This window comes from Anoplopoma fimbria, chromosome 5 (genome assembly GCF_027596085.1).
Source record: "Anoplopoma fimbria isolate UVic2021 breed Golden Eagle Sablefish chromosome 5, Afim_UVic_2022, whole genome shotgun sequence".
NCBI classification, from domain to species: Eukaryota; Metazoa; Chordata; class Actinopteri; order Perciformes; family Anoplopomatidae; genus Anoplopoma; species Anoplopoma fimbria.
This window is the reverse complement of record NC_072453.1, coordinates 6,734,611-6,761,170: the sequence shown is the minus strand read 5'-3', so window position 1 is coordinate 6,761,170 and position 26,560 is coordinate 6,734,611. Positions and strand designations below refer to the sequence as shown.

At 37.6% G+C, this 26,560-nt stretch overlaps 2 protein-coding genes across 2 annotated transcripts; both read left to right on the top strand.

The window, feature by feature from the left end:
• The first annotated feature begins 430 nt into the window (after window positions 1-430).
• mfsd1l (major facilitator superfamily domain containing 1-like) lies at window positions 431-5,318 on the top strand. The gene is made up of 13 exons (XM_054599163.1): window positions 431-796; window positions 1,583-1,683; window positions 1,832-1,941; window positions 2,027-2,082; window positions 2,177-2,320; window positions 2,416-2,574; window positions 2,693-2,808; window positions 2,942-3,042; window positions 3,239-3,350; window positions 3,468-3,605; window positions 3,868-4,007; window positions 4,112-4,223; window positions 4,341-5,318. The coding sequence occupies exons 1-13, from the start codon at window positions 775-777 to the stop codon at window positions 4,479-4,481; spliced, it is 1,452 nt and encodes a 483-aa protein (XP_054455138.1). The 5' UTR covers window positions 431-774; the 3' UTR covers window positions 4,482-5,318.
• A 2,933-nt stretch (window positions 5,319-8,251) lies between these two features.
• LOC129090991 (actin-binding LIM protein 1-like) lies at window positions 8,252-24,598 on the top strand. Its single transcript, XM_054598393.1, has 20 exons — window positions 8,252-8,340; window positions 12,092-12,235; window positions 14,117-14,300; window positions 14,407-14,516; window positions 15,110-15,236; window positions 15,393-15,486; window positions 15,910-15,997; window positions 16,110-16,168; window positions 17,168-17,245; window positions 17,941-18,111; window positions 18,796-18,825; window positions 18,986-19,115; window positions 19,276-19,365; window positions 20,666-20,713; window positions 21,057-21,121; window positions 21,387-21,432; window positions 21,562-21,569; window positions 21,910-21,984; window positions 22,337-22,417; window positions 22,842-24,598. Exons 1-20 carry the CDS (start codon window positions 8,328-8,330, stop codon window positions 22,953-22,955), a joined length of 1,755 nt encoding a protein of 584 aa, XP_054454368.1. The 5' UTR covers window positions 8,252-8,327; the 3' UTR covers window positions 22,956-24,598.
• Window positions 24,599-26,560: the final 1,962 nt, after the last annotated feature.

The following is a 26,560-nucleotide window of genomic DNA, read 5'->3' as shown; positions in this document are numbered from 1 at the left end:
GTGCAAACAAGGTACATAGTAGAAAACAAACAAGTATTTTAAATAAGTAAGTAAGTAAGTAAGAAAAATGAAAAAATCCACAATAACTAAAAAAAATAATCTTATAAAACAGATCAGATGTACACATATATACACTAATTTATTCAATTATATTTTATCTGATGATAACATTAATCTGAACACAAATTGATCCCTGATTTCTTTGTCATTTAACCAAAAAAAAAAAATGTTCTAACCAACTTTATCATAAAAACAACAACAACATACTCACATAATTTAAATATTTTAAATATATTAAAAAATATTCTGTTAACGTATTTTGAAAAAACTCCAACAATTTATTTCATTATACAATGTACGATTTAATGCCAACATTCACAAACCTGTTGATTTATGGTAATAACCATTGTGTTCACATTTTATTAAGACATTTAATTAGACACTTATTTAACACCTATACTTTTACTTTTTCTTGAATGTTTACTATAAAAGAACTATAACATGAAGATCTACAAATGTTCCTCAATAAAGTTTCCAGGGTACAAAAAAAAAAAACCCTGCAGTGTCGCTGCGTGCGTAGATCTCCAAACACTCCGCTGCGTCCTCTCGCGTTAACAGGTCGAGCCGTGTGTCTCACAGATCTGCGGTCTGCAGACAGCAGGAGGAGAGTTGCTGCAGACCTCAACGCATCCTGCAAACCAGCCTGTTCATGTAAACAACACTGAAGAATGGGATTTGGATGTTTTCTTTTATAGCCGCTTTCCTTTTTTCACTATGACGCAACCGGCGGAGAAAGGTACTTTTGCATATATTTATGTTTCCCACAAAATACTCATGTCAACAAATGTAGTATAGCAGATGACCAGACGTTTGTCTTGTGACCCCCTCATGTACACTTCCACTAAAAGAGCAACTCAGCAGTTTATGTCTTAGCTACGTGTTGGTTAAGAGCTCATGTGACTTAATGGGACGTTGCCCAAAACCCTGACGTAAGCAGTAACTGTTTACTATCTCATTAATAACATCTGGAAGAAGCTAAGCTAAGTTCAGATAATGCTGCACTGATTTCAAACAAACTGTTGTTTTCCCCCATTGAAGCAAACAAGAAATGCCTCCATTTGACTGAATTAAGGAAATGCATCTGCACCTCCTCAAAAAGAAGCTTTTCCTATTGTTACTTCAATTTAATTATTTGAAAGTTGCTGGGCAGAATGATAAGATTGTGGGGAAATCCATGTCTGACACTTATGATTATTCAAAACATAGTAGTTAATGTCTTACAACATGTCTGGAGGGGATCTTAAAAGCTTTCTAGAGAGTTTGTCTTTTCAAAAGCACTGTGTTAAAGGCAATAATTAATAGAAGACGTATGGATATAAGATTTTCCATCAAGGTGATGACATATTTTGTGGTTGGGAAAATATATTCTGCCGATAAATTTAATTGAGCCTTCAATGAAAATGTGATACTGAAGTGTCCAGTGAAGTCTGTATCTCTTCCTGCCCATGTTTTAGACTGACATTCATAGTGAAGTCAGGCTTTTAAATGAGTATCTTAACATTGTGTGTGTTCATTTCTACAGTATATTACCGCTTTGTGGTGCTGTTCTTCAACTGTCTGCTGACATTTGGCTCCTACTTCTGCTTCGACATCCCTAGTGTTTTGCAGGATCAATTCCAAGGGGTAAGCAAGATGTAGCAGGGCAGACACAATCAGTATCGAATGATTTCCCCACATTAACTTAACAGGATCTTTCCAGTTCAGCGTGAAAATCACAGTTTGTGGCTTGTTAGATAATAACTTAAATCACTGGCTTCCCCTCATCTGGCAGAACCTGACATGTACCAATGCAACGGTTATCAATGGCACAGTGGACTGTGTGGTGGGATTGGGGATGAATCCTCAGCAGTACAATCTTCTTTACGCCATCTATGCTTGGACGTAAGTGCCCCACGAACATTGACTCTACTGTATTATGCTGATTAACGGCTTCTTAGTGCTCTGTTCTCTTATCACTTATCAACAGGAATGCAGTAGTGGTGATCATGGCTGGGTTCCTGATTGACAAATTAGGAAACCGCTGTAAGTCAACAAAAATAGATTATATCTCCTGCAAACCAAACAACGGAGTTATGGTAACTCACGGTATATTGTTTCACCTTCATCCTCTCTGCAGTTGGAGTGTTTCTGTTCTCTTTTCTGTGTGTTTTGGGCTCGTCACTGTTTGCACTGGGTTCCCACTTCAAAGGAACTCCCTATCTGCTGCCGCTTATGCTCACAGGGCGACTACTGTTTGGATCAGGCAATGGATCTCTGACCAGTAAGGCCACCTTCCAAAAGTTGCGTACAAACTCTTATTGGTTTTGACGTAAAAGAATGTTCCTGAACTGCTCTTCTCATTTACTTCCTTATTAGTTGTTCAGAACCGCATCACAGCTTTCTGGTTCAAAGGGAAGGAGCTGGCCTTGGCTTTCGGTCTGACCCTGGCCTTCTCTCGCCTTGGTTCGGTCCTGAACTTTTTCCTCACCCAGAAGTTTGAAGAAAAATATGGCATGCAGTGGACACTCTGGGGTGGTATGTAATACATAAAGGGGAGAGAACCATCAGGGTTTCATGGCATGAATGAATATTAATAATATGTAAAAAGAAAGAAAGGTTTAAGTAAGAGCATTTTTCACATGCTATGTTCTAGGTACACTACTGTGTGTGCTGGGCTTTGCGTCTGCCATTCTAGTCAGTGCCCTGGACAAGATCGGTATGAGGCAGCTGGGTCTTGATGGCGCCATCCAAGAGGAGTCCCGCAAAGTGGTACGAGCTGTATCTTTTTTTTAAATATATAACCTGTTTATAAAGATGGTGCAGATGGAGAATCTGACCTCACTTATTTTGTTTAAATGTACATAAACGTTTACATTGTTTGTTTCTGTGTGTGCACGTGTAGAGGATTCAGGATGTGAAGCTCCTGTCGCTAAGATACTGGCTGCTGGTTCTCACCATCATGTTCTTCTACAACGGCATCTTCCCGTTCATCGCTGATGCCAGGTAGAGCCTTTGACACAGGTTTAAAATTAGGTTTTATAAGGCCAGTATTCAATGTTAATTTTAGGATAAGAACAGATTTCTTTTAGAAATAATTCCTTTAGGATGTGTATTTATCATAAAATCCCTGTATTGTAATTAACCCAGGGCATAAACACTTATAAGAATAACTAATACTTCTGTATTATTTTCTTTCCAGTAAGTTTATTCAGGATAAATACAGCGGCTACAGTCAGAAGGACGCAGCGTATGTCGCTGGGGCGGTGTATGACAGCTCACTGGTCCTCTCAGCCTGCGTGGGCATTCTCATAGTAAGCATCTATAACCTAAAAGCTGTTTCTAATCTCTAAAAATTCAGTCTTATGAAGCAATATGAAATAAGGAGGTAAGTTGGTGTAACACGTGACCCTCTCTTGTGTTTGTTCCAGGATAACGTGGGGCTGCGGGGCGTGTTTGCGGTGGCCTGTGCCGTCCTCACACTGCCTGTGTTTGGACTGCTGGCCTTCACCTTTGTTGCTCCTCTGGTGTCCACCATATGGCTGGGAATCACTTACTCCTTTGCTGCTGTGAGTTTATGTCAAAGCAATTGTTTAAACCATTTATTTCTAACGTGTGCTTTCTCTCAGGTAGATTTATTGGTTGCAATCCTGAAGAAATTACTAAGGACTCTAGTGGCATATATGTTGTTGTCACATGATGGTGAACCGAAGTTTCTAAGTGATTGATTTGTCTTATTATTTCTCAATTCGAATACTTTGCAGTGGGGACATTAATTGTGGAAAGCAGTTCTGTTCTATCTTAATTTAAACTATATGTGCTGTATTCCAGGCCAGCATGTGGCCGTCTATTCCCCTCGTGGTGCCTCAGGCGACTCTGGGAACCGCCATGGGTCTGGCCACCTCCGTACAGATGGTTGGAATTGGGGTGTCAAATCTTGTCGTTGGGCAGATTTTGGGCTCCAAGTCTAGGTAGGAAATGCTTCGGATGAGGATTTTTTGGCAGTGCACTTGATGGTCAATGCTGAATGTTAGATCCTTACTCACCTTCAATGATTTCTCCATTTCCTGGCCAGTGAAACTAAGATTCCGTTGTGGCGTTGGCAGAGGATGATGATCTTCATGTTGGCCAACACCATCAGCTGCATCGTCACCTCAGTGCTGCTCAACATTGTTGACCACAGACAGGTCAGATATCTCACAGCCTGTGTACCAATTTAAATATGTTCTGTGTGTGCCTAGTGTCAGCTGATTTCAGTACAGGATACAGTTCAGTGTGTTCAGTTAATATTTGTTTTTCTGCAGGGCGGGACCCTGAACAAGACAACCAAGAGGTCGGGCCAGGCAGAGAGAGACTCCGACAGAGAGCCGCTCACCCAGGGAGAGGAAGAGCAAAATGAGGATGAGGAAGACGAGGCGGTCAGATCTCCTTCTATCAACTCCTAAGTTTTGTTAAGACTTTACTCAAGTTGAAACATTTCTCTTTTTATATGTCTTTTACATGTAACACTTCAAATGGGACTTGGTTTATTGCACACCTCACTGAAAAACACATTACCTCTCAATTTTGTGTCAGCGGTTGCTACAGCAGAAAACAAGCAGTTTAATGAATCAGAATAAATAAATCCCTGTTAAACAGTATTTACGCCCAGATAGTAACAATACAGTGTATTAAATGTAAACAAGATATTGCTGTTTTTTCTGTAACACAGGTAATTAAAAGATCAAACTCTCTTAAAGCCTTAGCTATCAACTGTACTGCCACAACTGACTGTGTGAACCTTATTCAGGTCCCTTTATGATAAAGGAAATATTTGGCACCTTTTATGTAGATGGTAGGTGTAGTCAATTTAAGATATACATTCCTCAGTGTGTGCTCTATTGACAGAGAAAGCTTTATTTCTTCTTCCATGATGTCACTACTGCCGTCGTTTGACATGACAGTGATGCAATGAAGAACTACATATAGGCAATGCCAGCTCGACCCTGCAAGCAGGAACACTCAGCTTTCTCAATTCATATAGCACGCACTGAAGAGTTTATTGCTTCAATTAACCATAAACACTGATTTGGCATCCACATAAATTAGGATATTTTCCCATTAACATGCATGTCACAAAAATGTACAGTCCGTTATTTTTTTTTAAATGATTTTATAATGAAACAGTGAAATTGTTTGTTCCTTCTATCTGTTTTTTCATTGTTAAATTTTTAACTATGTACTTGAAGAAGGGAATTTGATATTTTTTAACATTGGTAAAAAAAAAAACAGCAGAAATAAAATGCTTCACCCTTTTTGACATAACAATCTGTGTTACATTCCTACAAAAAAAAAGCGTGACACCCACACATTTGCTTGGTACCATCTGCAGCTCCCCTCAGCTTTACAGAGCTTCATAACCAGTTTAAACTCATTATTTAGCTTTCTGGCCCCACAGCTTTATTGTTTTGGTTTACCCTTACCGCTCAGATAGCAATGTTTTCAGTGAAAAAGTTATTAAAAGTCCAATGTAAACTACCTGCTCTGCACAAAACGACGGACAGATACAGTTAGCGATTGGCTGGTGAACATAGTGGAGAATGTAAAAAGCCAGATATATCCCTTCAATCTTAATTTGCAATATCATATTGACCAGCATAACTGGTGTAATTTTCCACTGAATACTGATCACAGCATGTTTAGCACATTACAGCCAGTAGGTAGAGCTCTTTCCTCATGTGTCTGTAATGGATAAGACTACTGCTCCTGGAGTAACCATGGTATTATAGAGATTGCTTGTCCCATGGCCTTTACTTCACTTCTTCAGGAATAATATTCATTCTCTTGTTTTAGGTACATTAATTCTTAGTAACTAGTTACTTATCTTATCAGAAACCTTTTTGTGGGTCAGTTTGGCTATTTTGCTAGTCATGATAACGGTGCTTCATATCACATCCATCATATTGTCAACACCTGCGAGAATGTAGGCTACTTTTAAATATCCACAGGCAAATATGTAAGCAAATACACAAGTTACTGTAACATGTTTTAGGTATACACACATTTTCCTCTTATTCCTTTTAAGCCTGTACACGTTCCTTGCTGTACCATTTGTGCCAATTTATATTTATTTTAAGGTAATTTACCATTAATTTATTGTCATCTTTCTTTATTTCTGAAAATAGAATACATCAGGTGCAACAAAGTAAAATTCAGGAGAACATATTCAACCTCTAAAGTGGCACACCATTTAATGTTGGTGAGTCTAGCTTGTGAATTTTGATTAAAAGCAGATTAGAAAGTGCCTAAACTGATCGGGACAGTCTACCCTTAAATAATGCTGGAGTCCTCAAATACTTCAGTACTCTAAATATCCTGGTTCATGGTGCCAAACTCCTTTCCCTGGCTCTGTTCCAGGTTAAATCTTTCCTGCTCTAAAACTAACACAGTAGATTACAGATAAGAAAAAACAAAACAATCACATGTACAATGTTTGCAGTAGGAGGGTTATGAAAGGTTCCTGAAAATGAAGTATGTTGTGTCTAGCTGGTCCTTGTATTCAGTCGTAATCCAACCAAAATCAGACAGACATTAAATTAAATCATATGACTCTAACTGCATACATAACTGGATGATACAGTTAGAGCTCATAATCTTCTTAATCTTCACTAGATTACTATAATGATGCATCCCATGTGAGCACCAGTCAAAGTCACTGGAATGGAGGCAAAGAAGGTTACCTGAAGGTTACCAGACTTCCTTGAGCTCAGATCCTCTGTTTACCATGAAGATAAACCCTAAAAATATACCTTACTTAATCTTCTTAAGGGGCGTGTGGTAAGAGTTAGTCTTTGACAGCCTGATGGACAACAGACACACACGCTGAGTCAGTCATAAAGTCTTAGAGAGCAACTTAATGCCTGCCATTCAACAGAGGGCTTTAACATCTCGAGCTTTGCTTTATGGTTTCTCACTTGGTGTCAGTCTGCAGCCTGAGCTGCGTGGCCGAAAGCCTCGAGAGCACCAGCATGTCGGGCCTCCTCAACCTCAGCAGCCTGGGCAGGATCTGCGGCTCCAGCAACAGCAATGAAATGGTGGTATTGGACCGGGTCAAGAGGAAGAACTCCGTCAGGCGCATGTCAATTATTGAAGATGGGGAAATTGCAGAGATTCTCTACCTCATTCCTAAACAGTCCATGATGGAGCAGCTGCCTTTCATCAACCCCAACGACTACATCCTGTGTGAGAAGTTGGACGGTATACCTGCAGAGATGTCAGGTAAAGGACAGTTTACTTCCTTATGTGGTTGTCATGGGTGATATCTTGGTACTTTAATGACTTGTCATTACAGAATGACAAGATTTAACATGTTCTGTCTGCTTTATTCTTATTTAATAATGAGACATCAAGCTACTAAACAAACAGTGTTGCACACATTTAATGTTAGCTCTGCTAGGCATTACTATACATCACCGCAGATCTTCCTTTCTGTGAGTAATGAAGGTTTTTGGTCCATCGGACTAAATTATGAACATATGATTAATCTATGACAGCTGTCAACCCTTTGACTGATTCAACAACTCCCTCTACAAAAGCTTTGAATCATACTTATTGTGAATATTGTGCCTCATTTATCAGGTTTAATTACTTCTATGCAGACTATAGAAGTCTGTGTGTATTAAAGGACAACTTGTATTCAGTTTGCTAGTTACAAAAAGTCACAAAATGCTATATTTTTTTAAAAAGCCAAAAATATCAGCAGCATGTAATGTCATCACTGAATCATTTGCACTGAACAACAGTCCCATAATATACTTACAAATATTATGGCAATTTTCTGCAAATATTTGTCCAACATTTTCTATGCATCACCAAAGAGCTGGGTATTGTAGGCGAATGTCATCACCATATCTGAAGAAGTTTTAAAGCAAAGAAAAAGCCCAACAAAGTTAGTGTGATTTACCTCAAAAAACTAAATAAATAATAAATAATACACGACTATATCAGCATTAAATGTCTGGGATCAGCTTGTTGAGGTCATGGTTCAGAAGCACAATGCCACTCCTACTGTCTACTTTGAGAACACACACACACACACACACACACACACACACACACACACACACACACACACACACACACACACACAGTCACACACACACACACACACACACACACGCACACACACATAGTCCTGCACGCTGTGTTTTGGACCACCCCCTTTCCCTTGGACCAGCAGTCCACTTAGTTCCTGTCCTCACTGTGTTCCGCTGCAGTGAGCGCTCGTAACAGACCAGCAGACACCAACTGTCATGAAAGAGCAAGGTAGACATTTTAAAGTGTGTGTTATTGTGTGTGTGTGGTATCGGATGAGAAATAGAGAATGAGTGTGTGTGTGTGTGTGTCTTCTTGTGTTTTATATTTGTCTTTAAGGACTTGATTTGTGTGCAACTTGTGATGGTGGCATTTGATTAATGTGAAGGTCAAAACAATCTATGACTTTGTCTTAACTGCTCTTGCAGGTAGTGTTATACTATTCTTCCCTTTAGCATTGTTTTATAGTGTACAGTGTTGTTTAAACTACATGTTATTTGTAATCTGCGTATGTGAATCCTGGAAACTAAATGAAGTGAATTCATGCTATACTTTAAAGAAAATATTTTGACCTGTTAGATTAGCAAACAGTGATGATTTTCGAACCTTTTCCCAATTCTAGAAACTGAATTCAAAGATTAAAAAGTATGTTTGCCAAGTAGGGGAAAGTGCAATCACAGTTGTTAAAGCTAATCGTAGAGTATCCTAGTGGGTTAAGACCAGCATGTGATTTTTGCAATACCTCTGAATTTAGCAGTGATTTGCTCTCATTATTCTATTTCGCATCCACAAGGAACAGATAGATATTCTATTGTGCTGCTGTAGTGACCCTTTACTCAGTAAGAGTGGAGAAACACTCTCAATCAAATTCACAAAATTCCATGTAGGTGCATCACTGTAGTGAAATTAGGAATTTTCACTGTAAATATTTCTACCCTAAAAACATTCAAGACGTTGACAGTTTTAAAGATGGTTATTACCACACATATGCATGACCAAATAGTAATCCGTATAACACACACTAATATCATTCAAAAAGTAATTATATGACCTTATTTTATGGCTAATATTCTAGTCCTATGGTATATTAAGATTACTTTACAAACAATTAGAATGAGGTATATTGAAACATCTCAAATTCTAAAGATTTAAAATAGAGACTCCCTCCTTACACACACAGATGCAGATTTTCATAGCTGGAGACACCGGTGTTGTGTGATTAACTGTCCGTCTCAGGTTCCTCTCCATTTGCGGTCTTTCTAAATCTACCATTTGCTAATACTTGACACCATATCAGCTTCACGTTCTGGGCGAGATCAAGAAAGAACAGAAGACATTTTGGATTCTTTAAATATTTCCATCTGAGGACTCCACACATGAGTTTTACCATTTACACAGGAGCATAAAGTAAAAGGGAAATGCTTTATATACAGGATAACACCACACAAATTCTGTATAACTGTATACACATAATACAATGTAGTATATAACCTGTACTTCTCTATCAGTCAGCAACAAAACAAAACCTTCAAACATTTATAACCAGTAGGAGTATTTATGTGATGTTCTTGTGTTGGCATCACTGCTCAGTCATTAGCAAATATCTGAGGCCTTCTAGGACAAAGGCCAGTTTGGCTGAGTTTCATTGTTGGAGTCCCACAGCCAAAAGAACAGGTTACATTCCTGCTAGGATTTTTGGCAGTAATAACACTTATTTTTCACAAGTTTTTCTTTTAGATTAGATATTATGTGATTGCTATCACACACTTTTCCTTCTACTGCTCTTCTATTGGCAGGAATAATCTATATTTTAACAAAAAAATAGCAAACGATGACTATAATCAAAGTCTTTTCTCGTTCAGTCTGAACAAATAGTTGTTTTTGCTTTTATTTTATGCTTTTAGTTACAGTAAAAAGTATATCCTATATTGCTTGAAAATACACAGACTTAATTAGACTGCTCCAGGATGTTAAGATATTGACTACTAGTCTTCGTTTAATCACTATCATCACTAAAGCGGTCTGCATTACAGCAGCTGTGGAGGTTCTTAATCCCCTCAGCACTGCATAACGTACACACTATTATATCTTCCATACTGTTCAATCAGTTACAGTGAGCTTTATATTAACCATTTTGGAAGCATGGTCTCTTAACCTAGTTTGTTGCTTCATGCGTGTTACCATAGTGACAAAGCTCTCCTGTTGCGGGGCAAACCTGAAGCCACATACCGAGGTACTTGACTCAATTTTCTTAGTATTCACGAGGCCGGGTGTGGAAACGTTTAAAAAAACATTCCCCCTATCAGCTTTAAGTGTGAGGAAATCTTTCTGTTTAGACGGAAATCATACATGTTAGCTGACACCAACTGGGTCATATAAACAAAGTGTAGCTCTTATCTGGTTTATAAATTAATTCATCAAGACTTTCTCTGGCAAAAGTGTATCTGAAAAAAAGAAAAGCTGAAGTTCCTGTGTCTCTTTATCTATTTGTGTGCTGGGTGTCTACACAGGGCTCTCAACGTGCCACATTCTTTCTCCTCTCTCCTCTGCTAATCACATTCAAGACCTCTCAAGTGGACCGTGATTAGATTGCGCAGACATCCACTGCCTCTGCTGCCATACACACATGACAAAATTAGATAGAACGAGGTTCTTGCTTCAGTATGAAACTAAGTTTTACAGCAAAACCGCAACGCTATTGTAGAATACACTGATTGATGTTGTTGTGAGATCTAACATTAGAAATAATGCCTCTTCGTGAGCTCCTGTCTGTCTTCGTGGGGCACTCAACAGATTACTGTGACTGTGTGTGCGAGTGCATATGTGTATATGTGTGTTTCCGTGCTGAAGAAAAGCTTGTCTGTTTATTACATTCAGTTATGTGAGCACTGACAGGAAGGACTTTTGTATTGTATTGTCATGAACTACTCAGGCAGAAAAGGATAAACAGCTTGGATGCATTAAAAAATCTGTGGGCTATATTTTGTGTTCAAAAACTTGAAAAATGAATGACATTCCCTTTAGCAAGTTGTACTTTGTGTTTATTCTTAATTAACTCATGTTAGCAGGCTAACAAACTTGACTAGGTTTAGAGTGTAAAGTAATGTTTGGCATGTTAAACACTGAAAACATTATAGCTGTCATAGCTAGCAGGGTTGTAGACCAGTGATGGACTGGATTTACCCAAGTACTGTACTTAAGTAAAATTCTGAGGTAATTTTACTTTACTTGAGTATTTCCATTGTTTTCTACTTTCTACTTTATATTTCTAATCCACTACATCACAGAGGTGAAGATTGTACTTTTCACTGCACTACATTTATTTGACAACATTAGTTAGATACTTTGCAGATTGTTATTATTAATACAAAACATAAATCAATAATGAATGATGTTTTATTATTATAAATTAAGCAACCCAGCAGTATGTAAAGTCTTTACAAACTGAAACATTAAAGAGATGTCAATAACACATTCATTTTTCCAATAATTATAATCCACTTATATAATATAATATGATATTTAATTCCCTTAATAAGTACTTTAACTTTAGGTATTCATGTATATTTTAATAACTACTTTTTACTTATTTAAGATTTTTAATTCAGGACTTTCTTTTTCTTTTATAGTACTTTCTTCTGTTGACTCTTATATTGTAACAGACCGTTTTACAAAAATCGATTATAATAATAATAATTAACTTCCCTTGTATTGTAAAATATTATAGCTAGCAGATACGTAGACTGACAGTACATTCTGTATGCACACACGAGAGTTAAGAAGTACTTGCAAAAAATTACATGTGGTTAATAAACAGGGAGTGGCAGGTTTTTTTAAGAAGGAGGCAAAAAGATAATAAGGTCCAACACTTGACCTTTACAGGCACTGTAAAATCACATTTCATACGTCGAGCTGAAAGGCAAACAACGATAATGAATTTGTCAAGACTTAACTGATTCACGTATTCCTCCCTCTCCTGCAGTGCTACATTCTCAGGATGACTGCCAGCCGTGTTCTCCAGGGGGGAAGCAAGTCATCCAGTGCTTAAGATGTGGGGAGCCATGCAAGGGGCAGGTGCTGCGCGTGCAGAACAGCCACTTCCACATAAAGTGCTTTACCTGCAAGGGTGAGTAGTACCATCAATGTATGCACTTTTGGACTATCCTGCAATCACATGTCAGCCAGACTGAGACAGACTTATGTAATCAGGCAAGGTCAATGGTGTCTAAATTTGGACATTCTGGAAACTTGAGAGCAAACCATTGAATTTGTTTCCTCATGTGAAGTGGAGATGAATTTGTGGCCGCCCTTGAACGCACGGAATTCCTGACTTTTGCTCCAAATCACTTATTAAAACAGGCTACAGCCACACTACAACGGATTCGTAGTAGAAGTATTTCGTGGAACTGGTGTGGTGACGTTTCTCCAGTTGGATTAAAACTTGTATTAACATTTAAAAAATAATGAACCCTTTAGGTTGCATTAAAACACCTTATTTTCAGAGAAGGTTAGTTTTAAATTGTGAGGAATTTGCTGTTCATTCAAGTCAGCCTGCTGGTGCCATCAAATTAAATTTATTACAGAATGTTCTGCATTAACAATGGGCTGTTGTGAGAACCTCCTGGGTTCATTCACCAGAGTTACTTTGTTTCCGTGAAAAACATATTTCCTCTACAGGCTATTGTCCCCACTAATCGAAACCGGCAAGCTTCTCGTGTTGTTGGCCTTTCATCGCATTGTGACAGTGTTTTCAGCGCAGGGGAAACAAAGAGACTTTCAGAGCACAGAAGCCTGAAGTATTTTAACAGTGGGAAGACCTGTAGATCGAAGGGCTCTATGGGCTCCACTGAATCAGAATTTGACTCAAAATGTGAATTAAAATAAGGCTTTTTTGGTGATCCAAAAAAGTATTGTCAAAGTTAATTCAACTTTCTGGTACAGAAATAAGACAAATTAAATAACTGTCACAGTGAAAACAATTATGTGTATATGAGATCAGCTAAGAATCTGATGCACTCAATTTCATGCATTTATTTACATCAGAAGATATGAAAAGATTCATTGTTAAAGTTAATTGTTTGTGATTTCTATGAAACAATCTCAGAGGAATTAGTGTGCGTGTTTTATTTACACTTAAGAATAGTATTTAAAAAAAAGAAACCCCACATAGGCTGTGAGTGACTCGCAGGTAGACAGGAATAGAGCAGCACAAATCTGTCCTTGGCATCTCTGCCATTTGTCCTGTGCATTCTGTCCTGGCAGGTTCAGAGAGACAGTGTCAGGTGGGTTATGTGGTATCAAATGACTCTGAACAAGCCGGGAGAAAACACTGCCTCCCTGTCAGTAACATGTCAGACACATAAACACTTCAGAAACCCTGGCAGAAGGATGAAGTCAGACAGCACAAATAGCATTTATCTCATCTCTATTATTGATGACGTTGTTGCTGTTAACTTACTACAATGACGTAAGCCTGAAAATTTAGATTATTTAAACAGTAAATTCATAGTTACTGACACAAAATACAAAAGACATAAAACATTAAATTTATACCAGACATATGTATCATATAAGAAGTTACAATGCTTTTCCCTAAAGCTCTTTACAAAAAGAATGTAATTCAGCTCTTCGGCACTTGGCCAAGCTGAAAACAGGACACACATTTTCTCACCTTTTATAAAATTATGACAAACAAGTTTAACCAAACGTGGTATAGTCTACTCTATCTGCATTAGCTCACCAGCTAGTAGCTAACTTTTGTCTGTTGCTGAGCCTATAGCGTACATTGGGTCTGTCAGAGCTGTTGATGAGCGAAAATTAGTTTGTGACACCTTTCACATTACACAGAGTCCATTGATCCAAATATAATAAAACAATAGATTATTGCAGCTTTAATGTTTTCTGTTGTCATCCTTCTCTCCCTGTATGACTGTGTGTGTGTGTGTGTGTGTGTGTGTGTGTGTGTGTGTGTGTGTGTGTGTGTGTGTGTGTGTGTGTGTGCGCGCAGTGTGTGGCTGTGACCTGGCTCAGAGTGGCTTCTTCATGAAGAGCGGTGAATACCTCTGCCCGGTGGACTTCCAGAGGCTTCACGGCACGCGCTGCACCAACTGTGGGGAATTTGTGGAGGGAGCTGTGGTCACAGTCTTGGGGAAGACCTACCACCCAGCATGCTTTGTGTGCACTGTTTGCAAGTAAATGTGGAACAAGTGTAACTTTTTTGGAACTTTGAGGCAAAAAGCTTTTTATTTTGTACAAAGAGTTGTGTGGTATACGTCTGTCTCTTTCTCTGTCTCTCAGACAGCCTTTTCCTGCTGGGGATTGTGTCACCTTCAGTGGAAAGGACTGCCTCTGTCAGCGATGTATTCGACCCCTCTCTCCTACTCCCAACGACGTCAGATGTTCCAGTAGTAAGTGCACTCTTGTATGATTTACTCTGGACATTTAATCCAGTGTTCACATCAAAACTATTAATTAATGAAGCTTTAGAATAGACCCAAGACTTTGATCTCATGCAGACATAATCAGACAGTGGATTATGCAGCGGACATCGGCCAGCTGTGGCCACAACTATGAGCTGATATTACTTTAAAAATCCTGTCATTCTCTTGGGATCCTGCCAGGTCAATGACTCACTATGGATTGAGAGATCCAGCAGACAACTCTCCGACTTAACTTGACCTTATCCAACTGACAACTATAGATAGGACAGGGATCAATAGAGGATTCAGACTCATAAAGCCTCTGGATTAAGAAGATCTCTCTGTAGGACTGTGCAGAAAGGTGCTTATTTAAAAAAAAGAAACTACAGGAAAGAGCACAGCAACTCAAATAGTTCAGTCTATACATTTACATCCTTAAATAATTAAGAAGAATATAGCTGAATATGTCACCAGATCGACTTGGCCAAACACATTTAGTATAGTATTGATTAAAAAATGTGACAAACCTGTTTGAACGTTGAATGTTATCCCTTCATGAATATGTGTGTGTGTGTTCTCAGGCTGCTCTGGCTGTGGTAGAGACATCAAGAACGGCCAGGCTCTGTTGGCGCTGCGTGGCCAGTGGCACCTTGGCTGCTTCAAGTGTAAAGCCTGCAGAAGAGTGCTGAGCGGAGAATACATCAGCAAGTAAATACAGATCTCTGGCTCATAATTCTTTCTCTAATTATCCTCAATTGAGTAAATTTTTTCTAATAACAAAATTTAGAATTAGAAACAATGTTGGCAGATTAAACAACTAATACACAGAAATGTGTTTTTAATTTCAAACATCTTATCTTTCAGGGATGGCGTTCCATATTGTGAGAGGGACTACCAGATTCAATTTGGGGTTCAATGTGAAGCATGTCAGAAGTTTATAACTGGAAAAGTCCTAGAGGTGAGAAATCTTTGCTTTTAGTGAAGAGAAAGATGCTTATTGTATTTATATTTGCATGACTTGCAATTTAAATACATTTTGTGACGTAACGGTTGGTGGTTCTAACACATTTATAATATTTAATTAAACAATTAACCTATTTTTTACTTATATTATTTTTTATTTTGACAACTATGCTTGGATGTTTAAGCTTCACTGTGCAGAATGATTCATGTGCAGACTGTGTAATTATGTGAAAATTTCAGTGCAGCAACAGAAATGATTATTTAGTCCTAAACCCTGATTTGATGAAACCTTTTGAAGCTTGTTTTCACATCCAAAAAGGTTGGAACCCCCTGCCCTGAGTATCACATCTTAGTTTTAGTTTTTGGTAATAAAGCCTAACTTTTACTCTTTTTTTACCTTTCTCATCATCTGTTGTAGGCAGGGGAGAAACATTATCACCCCAGCTGTGCAAGATGCAGCAGATGTGACAAAATGTTCACAGAGGGTGAAGACATGTATCTGCAAGGTCAGTTTGAGAGTTAGGATGAATTGGAATTGGATGAATACATACATTTAAAAACTTTTTCTTGCTTTGACATGCTGTAATTTTTTTTGCCATAATGTCGCTGCCTTTGTAGGATCAACAGTTTGGCACCCGGACTGCAGAGACAGCAGCAGAACTGAGGACAGTTTCATGGTAAGTCCTCCTGAACTGAACACTCAACTTGTGTGACATCATGCAATTTAATGTGTGTTAGAAGAAATATGCAAAGACAGATTTCTATCAAGGCATGTCATGTCACAGTATCATCTATATAACTTCTTAAAATAACCAGTTAATATGGAAGTATTAGTATTATGGTTGTAATTGCTGTTACAAATAGGATGCGAGTGTGAGTAATGTGTATCGCTGTCCTTACACATTCTCTTCCTTCCCAGGTCAGCAGACCAAAAACACCTTGTCTTGATTTCTTTTATCCCCAACATAAACGAAAGGTTAATATTGTGAGCGGGCCCGCTGTTTGCACATATGGTTTTCTAGAGTGAGCAGGCTGTAATCTCACGTTTTGAGATTAACCGCACTCGCTTTGCTCACCAGGCTGGATTGAAGGAAGCAGGAGGAAGACACTTTTCATATATAAAATTTGATTCCGTCCTATAACCTAAATCTTCGTTTTAAAGGATATCTAAGAGGAGCTTTTAATTTTGTAGAGCACCTGTGAGTGCAGTTATTATTACATATCCTGCATATATACATGTTAGTTGTTGCATATGGATTTTTACAGTGATGCATGCTTGACTATATTATTTCATCTGTCATCTGCTTGTACCTGCACAATTTACAGTAACAGACACCAATGTATGATGTTTGTACAATGCAAAACAAAAGTCTGGCTCATATCATTATTAGGCAACAAATAAAGTTTTTTTTAATTCTTCTTTTAGGTAGTTACAATATGGAACAATGCACATAAACTGCATGACGCCAGGCCCAAACTGCTGCATTATGATTCCTAGTGCATGCTTTTACCCACATGAATAACAGGGACCAGATGTGAGGACCAAGTCGTGTGTGTAGTGGCTATGCTTTGAGAGAAAACTGAAATGTAAACTGTCAACCAACACCTGAGCTAAAGCAGTAAGTGTTTCAGCATCCTATAAGTCAAACTAATATATGTTTTTTTTCCCCCTTTAGCCAACTACATCTTCATCTGAAAGCTCGTGCTCCCGGCCGGGCTCATGCACCCCAGGGAGTCCTGGTCGAACCATCTGTGTAAGTTCTGGTGACAACATCTTTCCTAACACCTTCCATGGTGCACAATTCCCCGTGGCTTGATTTTCATTGAATTTATCCTTTATTTGTACAGGAGAATCGAATGGACAAAGTGTCTCTCATGCCAGATCTTGCTTTTTGTAACTGAAGACAAACATTTAGAAGAATAGCCATTGTGGAAATCATTTTTAAAGTCAATTTTAAAATCAAATACAATTTACTGAAAACATATCTTTTTAAATTTACCTTGACTGATCGGAACTAGTTTATATCTTTTGAGAGAAATACAGGATTTCAATTGTGGTTGAATGATAAAGAGCCTTTCAATTGACTCAAATCAGCCACATATTGAACTGGATTTTAGATTTATTTACTTGATCAATATGAATTCATTGGCAATTCAATAAACTTTAACCCCATCAAAACACCTCAAAATATGAGCCGATTATGAGCCGAAAACGATTTACCTTTTTTATACTTGTAAACCTGATAAGTAATAAAACAGGCCACAGATTATGATGTTAATCTGACCAATTTTTTGTGCCAAAATCAGACTATTGTTGTGTTGTGGGATTGAAGTTTAATTCCACCATGAAATCATCTATTAGATAACCTTTGACCTTTCACCTGACATAACCCTTACTGTCTGCTCCTTCTGTGTCCTTCTTCCCCTCTCCTCCCTGTCCTTGTCCCAGGCAAAAGTAGATAATGAGATCATTGATTACCGAGATTTAGCAGCCATTCCCAGAGTCAAGGCTATATATGATATAGAGCATCCTGATATGATATCTTATAAGTCTGTGAACCACAACCCCTCTACTTTGGACAACAAAGGCATCAGACAGGACAGGCAAAGCCCTGCAGAGGTAACTTTGTTCAGTGCTCCAAGTTGTATTAAATGGCATGTTTGAGTGTCATTATTTTATTGTTTTTTTTTGGTTTGATCTATGAATCAAATCAAGTGAGGTCTTGCTTCGTTCTTCTGATATCTGACTGTGTTTGGCTTAAAAAAAATAAAGGTCAGATGTGAGTGTTTTGGAGCAATAGCCCTTCTAAATTAACAAAACACTCAAAACAAGATATCTGCAGGTGTACAGGATACTTACATCTTAAATAATTGGTTGATTCTCTTATACAGAGCAACTTCAAATATAATCAGAGAATATTAGCATACTTAATATGGAGTCAGTTGAAAAAGTGGTTAGTTGCTATAAACTGCGTAATTGAGCATTGATTCATGATCTGTGCAAAGTTACTAAGTATAATTGGCTAAAAGTACATTAATAATACATCTTTATGTTTCCTGTTTTTCATAGCTTTCTTCATGAAAACTTAGTTACTCTGTGATTTTTTTAAATTCAGCTGAAGGATTACAGAGTTGTTACTATTACACATGTTTTCCTATTTCATTTTTAGCGTTGCATAGTTGCAATCATAATTGATTTTCTTTTTCATATCAGACAAATTTGGAGATACAAGGTTTTTACCAGAAGTGTGTATGTTTTGTTTCTTTCTGGTTCACACATTTCTTTTTCTTCTTCTGTTCTTAGTCACCAGGAAATGTATCTGAAACCACAGAGGTAAATATTTGTTTTATTAACTTTACTTACAATTACTACAGGTAACATATAGTATATGACAGACCACTATTAAGATCATATGTATTTAACACTCATTGACACAAATTCATTTTAATTTTTTGTGCATTCAACACTGGTTTTGTGTCCTCCTTCTTTCAAGGAGGGTTTTGAAGACAGAAAGTACATACCAAAATCTACAAGCCACGGAACTTTTGGAGTTCATACAATAAACAATCGTCACAGCTACACTCCAACTCTGTCCAGATCACCACAACACTTCCACCGGCCAGGTGAGAGGAGCGGACGAAAGTAGAATAATCTCAATCTTCTTATCACCTTTGTAAAGATATTAACCTCCCTCTGCTCACTTTTTCTCTTTTTTACCACTTTCCCTTATCTCCTCTACCTCCACAACTTCTCACTCCACTTCTTACGTGGAATAACAAACAGGATTGGTGCTTTCTCCCTCTTTATTATCTGGCAACAATGACACATGCCCCACTTCCCCTTTAAGTCAGCACTTTCTCCCTCACACCAAAGGTAAGAACCCCTGCTCTTCTGCCACCCCTGCTCTTCTGCTGGATCCCTTCTCCCCTCCTGCTATTGCCTTACCTTTTGTTATCATTCATATGTCCTACCAAACACTTATATTTTATAGCAAACCCACCATTTTATATTCTGAACTACCAGCACTAGTGCAAAAGTGGTGAAATAAGATGTTCTACAACAACCAAATACAAAAAAATAACAATCTAGTCTAAGGGTTAGAGATGGCATTTGTAGGATGAGATGACAAAGATGTGATTCAATTTATAGTAAGAAACACTGAGCCATCTAGTGGTCAAAGTTCAGAGACTGTCAGTCGCCCACTCTTTTCATATCATACTGTAGAAAACAGCACAGCAGAAAAAACACACACCGTAGCAGCTAGATGATCCCTTGAGATATTCCATTGATTTTCTCCTTTTTTTCCTTTTTCGCATATTTGACTTGACCCTATTTTTTCATTTCTCTTGTTATGCCGCTTCACCCACCGCTCACTAAATTCTTACTCTAAAAGAAACAATCCTTCATATAAATATAGATCAAAGTAGCTATTTATAAAACCAGTTTGAGTGATTAAATAAATTAATATTCCTGTGCCTGTTGTCAACTTCACTCATACATTCCTTTACAGTCATGCCTATTTATAGAGGTGCTGTGATTTTTCTAAAGCCTTGTTATCGTGTGTGGATGAGATATGACAAGCTCTGACCAGTAAGCGCCGGCATGAGTTCTTGGTGGGAACTGAAAATCACTTAGAAACCATCTTATAACCCACACAGTCTTGATTTCTGTATAGTGAGCAGTGCGGTATTTATATTCCTTATTTATATTTAATCAATTCAAGATCCTTAAAATGATCTTGATGATAATTTCTGAAAAATAAAATTAAACTGTATTTAGGAAACGTTAACTACGCCTGCTTTTTTTCTAAATGTGTATGTGCTCATTATGGCATAACTTTACTGGCATAACTGCTGTGCTGGCCTTTTTTTTTGATAATGTATGTAAAGTTAACTACAATTTTTAAAAACCTGAAGAACCTTTACTGCACTTTGTGCTTTTCTGAGTAAGTAAATTAAATGTGCAGATGCTCTATTTTACTGATGGAGGTCCCTGTCTTTTTCAGGGAAAATGTCCTCTAAACTGAAAATAAAATAAATTAAATTTGAATGCATAAGTTCAAAACATTGAAAGGGAAAAAGGAGACACTACAGAAGTTTATTACAATATATCATTTTCGTTCTGCTGTGTGATATTTTAGAGTAAATAATCTGATAATCTTTTCTATCTGCAGAGGAAGGCTTCAACATGTACAGGAGGCCTCCAATTTACAAACAGCAAGGTACGATATGACCTTTTCATCTGTCAAGCAACCTTTTAAAAAGTTCATTTTAATGCCGCTTGAGGCAGTTAAATATTCTACTGATTGTTGTATGAGATGAGTTGTTCTAAAGCATATAGATGTATTCTTGTAAATTTTTAAAACATTGGAAAAAAAATGTTAATACAAACGTAGAGCAGTCCTGAGAAGTCAGTTTTACAGAACAATTAGCAAAGAGCTAAGATAAGATGTTGGCGAGATATATTCTGCTCAGTAAGTCTGATCTAATTTGGGCAAAGGGCAGCGTCTGACTGTAAATCCCCTCATGATGAGCTAATCCATCTGCTGTTTCATTTTCACATAGATTCAAATTCCACCACAACCCAAACATCCTCTTTGCCTGGATATGGTCGCAATGGCCTCAATCCGGTAAGAACAACATCAATGATACCTAATGCTGTCTTTAGCATTATTGTATAAGGCCATTTAGTGACAATCTTAGGCTTAATTTAGTGCAAATATACATCATTTTGAAGTACAATTAGATTACAACAACCTACTAAAAAGTAGCATGCTTTTTATTTCTTTATGTTTATAAAAGGTACCTGTGGAAAAACACTAACGAAACTGTAAGAGGTTTGTTCAACTTACAGCCCTTCATTTTTCCTCTGTTCTCCTTCCTCTTTTCATGAAGCCACGGTCAGCTGATTTCTCCCATTACAGCAGCGACAGATTCAGAGGTTAGTATATGTAGACATCTTTATTATCCATCATGGATATTGTTGATCACTAAAATATCAACTCAGTGGATAATTCTTTAGAAATTAATTAGTGTTGCTTGTTCTTTCCCCTTTCCCCCTGTCTTTCAGACTTTAAGGTATGTGAGAAGAGCTTTAAGTGATCTTAAATCCCCCTGGATCATACTTCCTTTCCCTGTTTGGCGTACTGCATTTCCAAAGGACTGTCTGCATGAGCATGTTTTATGAAGTATGAATTCAACTAAGTTTTAATCCAAATTGTAAATACAGCTTGCAGATCTCTCTTCATTGATATATGTGTTACACATATTACTGACTCTCTAACCACACTTTTATAAATATACTTTCTGGCAGTAATTTGGCTTTAAGCTTTGAAGTGATTAATGTTGGCTTTAAGCTTTGAAGTGATTAATGTTGCCATGACTGTTGCCAATTGCACATGTTTGCTTCATTCTGTAGCTCATCCCCGACGGTCAATATCCATTAGCACGCATGGACAGAGGAGTGTCTATGCCTAATTTGTTGGAGCCAAAAGCAAGTATTGTTTGTATATCCATGTGTACTAGAGGAGAGCTTTCACTGCAAAGACTTGTAATGTTGTACCTATAAACACCTTTAGAAGATTGCATGCCAGAATATTACATGACACATTACGTTTGTCAACGGCTAATAGAGAAGCAGAATCTTGTATTTTTCACTGAAGGCTGAAGCATAGGTACTATAGAGTACTGCTTGCGGTTTTACAAGATGCATATTTGCATGATACATGATATTCAAACTCCATCTAAATAGCTCATAGCGTAAGTGTACAAAAGATTGTGTTTACGTGTAGCATGTGAGAAAATCAACTTATAAAGCAATTATAACCAGTCTTTTTTTCTTCAAGGTCTACCCATATGAACTGCTCGCAGTTAGTAGTAGAGGACGAGTGAGACTTCCCAGGGATGTTGACAGAACTAGACTTGAGGTACATTAACATGTGAGAAAAGCACTATTATTATTATGGCTGAACAGAATGCTTTTCATTATTTTTGTCTTTAATTGCCATTTGTTAAATAAAACATTACATCTTCACTGGACACGAAAGTTTGCCAAAGGAGCAAAAGTTAAAGTGCAAAATGTATTTTCAATATTTTCTATTTCATTTTTTTTTTAATAAATGCTAGACTTTGTGTAAAATACCACATATACTAAAACTTTCTCGGATGTTAATACATTCCTTGACAGTGGCATCATCTGCTGAAAGGTTTTCCTTAAAAACAAGATGAGGACATATTTGGTTTCAATCAAACATACTGCATGACTTCTATTTTAGAAAAAAAAAGCAACAAACAGATTGGGTGCTGCTTTTTATCGCAGTCCACTTTATTCTTTCTTGCTCTTCTTTGCAGCATCATCTTTCCCCGGATTCCTTCTTTGAGATCTTTGGCATGGAGTTTCAAGAGTTTGACAAACTTCCACTGTGGAAACGTAATAATATGAAGAAGAGGGCAAATCTCTTCTAAATGCTGCCTAATCCATGTTTCAATTTATTGTTAATATGCAGTACATATCATTTTTTGCTTACAGACTGGACACAGTGTTGTGTTTCCCAGTTAGTTTATTTAGGCTATTGTAATAATGTTTAAATGTATAATACCTCTAAGCAGATATGAACATGAGAACTCAACTTGGCTTCACTGATAGATAGCCATTATTATATTGTCTCTCCTAAATCAGCCCCGTCTCCCCAGTGATTATGTTCATATTGGACAATAAGCTGTATTCAATTTATCTCCATTCATCGAAATGCAACAGTTATTGTTGCATTTTTCAAAATATTATGTTCGTCTTTGATGCCGGAGACTAGACTGTTTCAAACTAACAATTGATGTTGACTTTTGTGACATTTACCAATGCAGACAATCTTTCCCATACCTGACCTATGCTTAACCTCTAAGATCTTAACGTGTGTGTTGCTGTTATGTTTTCACACTCATAGCGTCACCAGATCAGCAAAATGCTAATTTATTATATAGGAGTGATTATGCAAAGCCTTGGATTATGATCGATGACAACATTTTTGAGGGGAACTAATGCTTTAAAACAGTGGTTCTTAACCTTATTGAAGGTACTGAACCCTGCGAGCTTCATCAGTGCATTCACCGAACCCTTCGTAATTGGAAAAATAAAATATGATTTCTTCAAAACATAGGTATATATTTTATTAGTGCACAAAATGAACCATGCATCAGTTGCACACAAAATCACTGTGTGCAAAGAACAAAACCAACAATTTCACACAAAAACATAACTCAATGAATGATTTGCGATCAGGTACGCAACTTCGTACGATGCTGTGAGGATCGGTTTGTCGACAAACAAAACATGAATTTCACACAAAAACATAACTCAGTGAATATTTACTGCAAATCAATGTGACTTTTGCTGTTGCCTTTCAGATACAAGTTCAGAAATGCGCGGCTTCACCTTGGCAAGTGCCACTCTCATATCATTTTCGCAGCAAAGTCTGTTCCTGGGGTTCGATCGAACCCAGGTTAAGAACCACTGCTTTAAAATAATATTTATTCCTAAAATATCTGCACTTGCAACTACAAGATGGATACAGTTTGGCACATTAAGGATAATGTACCAACATGTAGTTCAGTGCATGAGGAAATGCATGAGTATTTTTCTACTTGCCTTCTGGAAATTAAGGAATGATGATTTCAGAGCACAGTGTTTGAGAGTGGTTAGGATGTTTAAAGTCAGAGTCATTCATGTCTAAAATTGTTGTGAAGCTGGTTTAAATGATCTTGTGTTAAGAGAAAGCCTGTGTAGACCATTATTATTAACCTTTGGGAATAATACGTAATGTATTATTATGTATTATCATACCTGATGTATGTTACAGTGTTTGAGTACATACAATTTGTCTAACTTGTCTTCAACATGTAATTCTGAAAGAAGATATGAAATTACTTTTTGAGAATGTTTATGTCACTAAATTAATGAAATGTGCTAAATTGGGTTATTAAAGGTAATTTAGGATGATATGACTTATTCTTGTTTTATGTTTTCCCCTGACTTAGCTGTGATAAAAATCATTGTATATGTAACCTTGACACTGCCGTCCCAGCACACCACCTCAAGCGTCCTAAATAAAATCTTGCACTTACAATTTGAGAAAATGAGTGTCTCTTTATTGACAGAATAAATTAAGTTGTTTGTTTGCAATGAGGAGTCAGTTTTGAGGTCATATCTTCCACATAATTTCAGTTCCAATACGTACACAAAGCATGTCAACATTTTAAAAACATCAAAACATTGAGTTACACTTCATATTTTCACTCATAAAACCAGCCACATGGTAAAAGAATTGCAATTTTCCCTGACTTAACTTCACCTGCCCTCTGTCTCTGTTGCATTCATAGTTGGTTTTGCTTTGACATGTTTGTACAACATGTTTTTATTTATTTTTCTATCTCCAAACGTTTTTCTATCTCCAAACGTCTTAGACACAGCCATTGAATATTTAATACCAACAGATGGTGCTCTAGAGCCTTGAATAAATAAATAAAAAACACTTCAGGATCGCTCCCCCTGTTTAAAATAAACATTTGACAGGCTTTGTTTGAGCTTGTATTTGGGCATTATATTTGAGACATTTATTGTCTCTACTTGCATCTATCGAAATGTCATTTAGTTGTAGTAGTAGTGCTAGTGTAAAAATAGCATCCATCACGGTCCCTTCCTCTGTTACTTACTATATCAGCCCCAATAATAAAACAGATGTAATAATGTAAACAAATCAAACCATCATAAAGTGTATTACATGCATGCTTTGCATCTGTTATTTATGCATCTGTTATGATGAAATCTAATAAATCACTTATTTTTAAGTGTAATTTCCAAGACTGCAGTGTTACTGAGTCTTCTGTCATGTAATGACATGTCATGTAAATTTCATTAGAGATACATGATGAAAGTGATGTAGTGAGCTTTTGTTAGCCTGCTCTCATTTGTTTAAAAATAGGCCATCAAGAAAACACTTCTTTGTAGTACTGAATGCATTTTATGGCTTTAGACTTCTGTATGCACACATCAGTCCATGAAAGTTGAAATAATCATTGTGTTATTATATTTAAGTGATATGTAATCTTTACCAACTAAAGCCTCAATAATTAGCTAGTATCATTTTCATCTGAGGTAACACAGTTTAGACTGTTTAGCAATTTTTATGTTGGAAGAAAGGAAAGAATTATAAATGTTTGGTAAAACAGTAACACGTATTTAACTTTTGTTTTGCTGTATTCTCCTGTTGTTATGGGTTTTAAAGATTAGCAAACCACACAAACCCCTCCCTGGATAAAAACATCAGCCAAATAAATAAGCTCTACTAAAAACAATGGTAACCTGAATAAATGTAGCCGCAGTCTGTCTTTTCAGTTGGGAATGAAAAATATTAACTCAGGCTAGTATTAATAACATCACAGTTTTGCATAGAAGTTGTTATTTGTTATCATGGGCCCTTTAAAGCCCACCTATCTTGAGCGAGAGTATTGGAGACTATAGAGGATTTCTATTGGACAGTGAACACACGGCCTCGGTTGTGGGCGCGTCTGATTGGTCGAAGCTGCTGTCACTCACCGCTTCACTCTCTCCTCCCCGCCTCCCCGCTGTACGGCCCGAACGAGGATTTTTCACGAAAACACCGACCGCAGACTGCGTACCAGAGCCAACGGGAACGGTGCTACGACGAAACGGGACCCCGACGGTATGGACCCAGCGGCGTGACAGCCGAGTCGATGGCGTTTGTAAAGTTGGATAACGGTGTTTGGCCTTGAACGGAGACCTTAGAAGCGTTCAATAGATTTAACGGCGATGAATGCGGTGTCACCCGTGAGGCAGAGAGACAGAGAGAGAGGGGCTGAAGTGGACTCACTCCCTCGGTAAAGCCGCTCCTGCCCGATGGAGGCTGACGGGACCTTTGCAGCGAGCTTGAGGCCCGGAATGTCACCTGTGCAGCGCTGACTCCTCGTCGGTGGGACGTCATTAAGGAAAGGAGCGCACACACCTGTCTGCGCTTTCGTTTATACTAATTTGACAACTTCTTACGACGCGTGTGCAC

What these genes read in the sequence shown, in the direction of transcription:
- mfsd1l (XM_054599163.1), top strand. Translation starts at nt 775, where the DNA reads ATGACGCAACCGGCGGAGAAAG. An exon ending in TGCAGGATCAATTCCAAGGG is followed by an intron (nt 1,684 to 1,831) that starts GTAAGCAAGATG and finishes CTCATCTGGCAG; the next exon opens with AACCTGACATGTACCAATGC. An exon ending in GCAGTGGACACTCTGGGGTG is followed by an intron (nt 2,575 to 2,692) that starts GTATGTAATACA and finishes GCTATGTTCTAG; the next exon opens with GTACACTACTGTGTGTGCTG.
- LOC129090991 (XM_054598393.1), top strand. An exon ending in TGAAGACATGTATCTGCAAG is followed by an intron (nt 15,998 to 16,109) that starts GTCAGTTTGAGA and finishes CTGCCTTTGTAG; the next exon opens with GATCAACAGTTTGGCACCCG. An exon ending in CTAATTTGTTGGAGCCAAAA is followed by an intron (nt 21,985 to 22,336) that starts GCAAGTATTGTT and finishes TTTTTCTTCAAG; the next exon opens with GTCTACCCATATGAACTGCT.